The following is a 4,536-nucleotide window of genomic DNA, read 5'->3' on the forward strand; positions in this document are numbered from 1 at the left end:
TTGGTTTATTATACTTGTTTTCTGATGGGAAAAAAAAGAAGTAGAACTGAATAATTCTGAAATAAAATTTGTGTGAAAATAAAATTACGGGATTAGATGCATCGAACTCAGTTGCTATGCAACACGTACACACAGAGACTTGGTGCGAAAGCAATGCATTTGTGTCTTTTAACTTTATAAGATAGATAGACCTTAGTAATTAGCTTTTGTTTTCCAATGCTTTCCAAGCTCACATACCAATTCCAATAATAAACCCCCTTTTTGGACACAACCCCAGACAAAACCCACACGACTACATTTGTACGATTTTGATATTTTTCTAATTCAAAGACTTTGAACACTGAATCTTCACTGTATTCAGACGTGTATGTTAAATACGACCTGTCCATTAATAAAGTTGGTCAGTTTTATCATCCAACATTTTTAACCATACTGTTTTGTTTTGTTTTACTATCTGCATTACTGTGTTTTTTCCTTTCTGCTTAACAATTCAGATTCAAGAATTTCTTTAGTAGTACTAGTATATTAGCTTAAAATATACTCCATCTTAGTACCATTTATATAAGTTTTCACGTGTTCTTTCTTGATTTATTAGCCCAATGAATCTGTTATACTAAAACGTTTGAGTAAAGAGCAAATATTTCGCTAGCCCAATGAACTAGCGGATTCCTGGATCCCTTCTAGTAGATCCAGGAATCCGCTAGTTCTCAGCATCCGAAATCATTTGCTCTCAGTCCCAGCCCCTTCTCTCTCTTATGGCCCTGATCAGTTTCTGTAGGAAGTAGATAATCGCTCTTTGAATTCATTTTCTACAAAGAAAACTTGGAATCATCTAAGACCCTCAAAGGAGCAACAATTTTGGGCAAAAGCTGTCTGGTTCAAACACCATGTGCCTAAACATGCCTTCACTTTTTGGGTTGTAAATCTGGATAAGCTCCCAGTCCGCTCAAGGCTCCTGAGCTGGGGAATGCAGGTATCTCCTGAATGCCTTCTGTGTAACTCTGAAACTGAATGCAGGGATCATCTTATGCTCCATTGTGCCTTCTCAGAGGAAGTCTGGCAGCTTATTTTGAGGAAGCTCGGTCAACCAGTTTGTTGCTTTGTATCTTGGTCAACCTTAATCACTTGGCTTCTGTCCAAAACCCCTGGTCTCTCCACCACTTTGAAAAAGATTGCAGNAGATAATCGCTCTTTGAATTCATTTTCTACAAAGAAAACTTGGAATCAGCTAAGACCCTCAAAGGAGCAACAATTTTGGGCAAAAGCTGTCTGGTTCAAACACCATGTGCCTAAACATGCCTTCACTTTTTGGGTTGCAAATCTGGATAAGCTCCCAGTCCGCTCAAGGCTCCTGAGCTGGGGAATGCAGGTATCTCCTGAATGCCCTCTGTGTAACTCTGAAACTGAATGCAGGGATCATCTTATGCTCCATTGTGCCTTCTCAGAGGAAGTCTGGCAGCTTATTTTGAGGAAGCTCGGTCAACCAGTTTGTTGCTTTATATCTTGGTCAACCTTAATCACTTAGCTTCTGTCCAAAACCCCTGGTCTCTCCACCACTTTGAAAAAGATTGCAGTGCAAGCGACAGTGTTCCACCTATGGAAGGAAAGAAACATCAGAATTCATGATCATATCACGGCCTCCCCTTCTTCGATTTTCTCCCAAGTCGATAGAAGTGTCAGGGACATTCTCTTAGCGCGACGGTACCGCAAAGGGTGTGGTCGCCTCTTATCCCAATGGTTTGCCCATTCATAGTTCTCTTTTAGAACCCCTTAATCTACTAAATCTTAGTTTCTATGGCTTTTTATTTTTTTTTTGGGCTGTAGCAACTTCTGCAAATAAACTCTTTCCCTCGGGTAATATAATTCACATTTTATCAAAAAAAAAAAAATCGCTCCATTATAATTATGTTTCCAAGATCTCTGTTTCCCTACGAAAATACGTTCTCGATCGGATTGGTATCTTGTTCGACACTTCATTTAACTACTAGGAAACTCGTGTTTTGGGGGTTGGAGCAACCTCAATAAATGGAAGAAAATAGAATGTCTTGGGTGTATCAAAACAGTCAAATGTGGATTGTAGTATTAAGTTTTTTTGTTTTTGTTTGGATAGTCCCCCACGTGAATATGGAAATGGAATGGGTGACTTTTATTGTATTTGGCCGTTAAGTTGGACGAAACACCGCATTTTTGTCAGCTTTGATATTCGCCACCTCCCTTCAATATCACACACAGTCTCAGCCTCCCACACACAAATTGTTTTCTACCATTATTATGAAACTTGTTGTAAGTTTTCCTACAACTAGTTCAATAATGCGTCCTATAATTTCTGTAAAGATTTTCTTAGTGTACTTATTATCCAAATTCATTAAAGAACAAATATGACAACAACAAAGAAACAAGATGTGAAGCAAAAAACAAATGTGGGATGTTTGTGGTATTAACAAGCGAACCCTATTGATATCTCTCAGTCATAGCAGGAGAGCCGTCGGATAGAGTGGAAGAGAATATCTGGACTTTTATGAGCGTATCTATGTTCCAGTCACCGTATACAGTTACATTTTGCAGGTGATGTGATCAACATCTCAAATTTGATCTCAACCGTTCATCTCAAAATCTCCTCAAGGGACCACATTTTATCGAGTGTGTCCGTGAACTCCTGTCATGACATAGTAAGCAAAAATAAAAGTCAAACTATAACCCTTTTTCCTTAGACTAAGACTGTATGATCATTTAAATGAAAAGTGAATCAATAATTTTGAAAGAACAGAAAGAAGATTTGAATTTTATGTTGGCAATATGTGTTGGATTGAAGTCAATGAGACCCGCACAAACGAAAAAGTAACGTAGGTGGAACAATCATTCGTGGTGAATGATGTTTAAATTAAAATCTATTGTGAATAAGCGTTACAAGTTACAACGTATATTTTTCTATACATGTGTTTAAGAGTGCTTCAAATCTCTGCCTACCGTTTCTTTTCTTCCATCCGTTATACATTTTTGGGTTCTAATCACAGCTTTATTAACCTAAGTAATGTGACACATGGCAAAGGCCCCCCACGTAAATCAAGTCTTTGAAACGGACAACACATTTAAAATCATTGGTTTCATACTTATGTAGTCAAAGTTAGGTATGAAGAGGAGGACTCTAAAGTGGACTCGTTTTAGTCAACTTGATCAGCATTTTATATACTACTATCTTCTTACTCGTTTCATTTTTGTACGTATAAAAACGCTCTAAACAACGCCGCACTTGACTCGATGTATTGCTCTACTAGTATTAAATATTGTTGTTATGCGTACTACTATAAATGATTTAGATTAGTTTGGTTTATTCATATCAGACACTTTTTAATCCGATAGCCAGTAAAAATTCTTTTGTGTGTTTAAGTCTCTGACAAATAAGCAAAATTGATAATGATTTCCATGTAAGTACAAACATTATAATTCGTATTACTATATGTAACTTAGAAGCTTTATAAACCGACATGACCGATTTCAAATGGAACAGAAGCTCATATTATCGTTAGTTGATGATCTTCTGATCACAATTTATGAAAAAACACAAACTTCCAACTGACTTTACACAAAAGATACACCCAAAAAATATATATATATACGTAAGTTACACCAAAATAGCATTCATTTTGAATAATTCTATATTGAAGAGTATAGTCTAGTTCCAAAAAGAAAAAAGAATATCTAAATGATGAAAAAAAAACTTAATAAGAATCTCTAGCTCTCTACCAATCTTAGTAGTATATATATATATATATATATATTCAAAATTGAAAACGTACTCCTTAAATAAGTCACAAAAATAATTGAATTAAGTCATGGTAGAATTTAAATTTATATTGACTTTGGGAAAATGCTTTTCTACTGGCGCAAGAAAGAGCCGATAAAATGGTTTATATCAGAAAAGCCAGAGGAGAGAGAGATAGAGAGCAAAGTTTCATTTGTTGTGTAGCCCTTTGTCTCTCGCATCCCATTTTTCAAAAATCTCTCTCACTCACTCACTCTCTCTCTCCTCTCTTGTTCATTTACTTTCTATAAATCCAAACTCATAAACAAAAGATTTTGTCTTTCCATCAACATCACTCTCTCATAACTCCCCCTCCCCCCCTAAAAGACTCTCACTTTTAACTCCTCCTTCACTTCGTGTTCTTCGTCTTTCTTTTCACTTTTTTTTCCCCACAAGCAAAAGAAACAAAACAAGATGAGTTCAAGAGTGTTCAGAGGAACAACAACAACAGAAAACAACTATCTGGTCCCCAGGAGATCCAAAGACCAACAACAAGACACTAGTCCGGACCGTAACCGAATCTGGTCTGAACCTCGTCATAAGCCAATCGTTAACCGGAAAGTCCCAGTCGTCTATTACCTCTGCCGTAATGGTCAGCTTGACCATCCTCATTTCATGGAAGTCACTCTCTCTTCCCACGATGGTCTCTATCTCAAAGGTACTTTCAATCAACCCTTTTGTTAAAAATTACACCTTTTCTTGATCCATAGCTTGACAAAAAAAAAAAAAAAAAA

The 4,536-nt window shown here is 36.6% G+C and overlaps 1 protein-coding gene across 1 annotated transcript in view; it reads left to right on the plus strand.

Annotated features, from left to right (window-relative positions):
- The window catches only part of LOC104762094 (protein UPSTREAM OF FLC-like), a 2,923-nt gene continuing 2,316 nt past the window's right edge, over nucleotides 3,930-4,536 (plus strand). The window contains exon 1 of the mRNA XM_010485322.2: nucleotides 3,930-4,460. Coding sequence (XP_010483624.1) covers nucleotides 4,217-4,460 — 244 coding nt within the window. The 5' untranslated portion in view covers nucleotides 3,930-4,216. The remainder of the gene's footprint in view (nucleotides 4,461-4,536) is intronic.

Source organism: Camelina sativa, chromosome 18 (genome assembly GCF_000633955.1).
Source record: "Camelina sativa cultivar DH55 chromosome 18, Cs, whole genome shotgun sequence".
Taxonomy (NCBI): domain Eukaryota; kingdom Viridiplantae; phylum Streptophyta; class Magnoliopsida; order Brassicales; family Brassicaceae; genus Camelina; species Camelina sativa.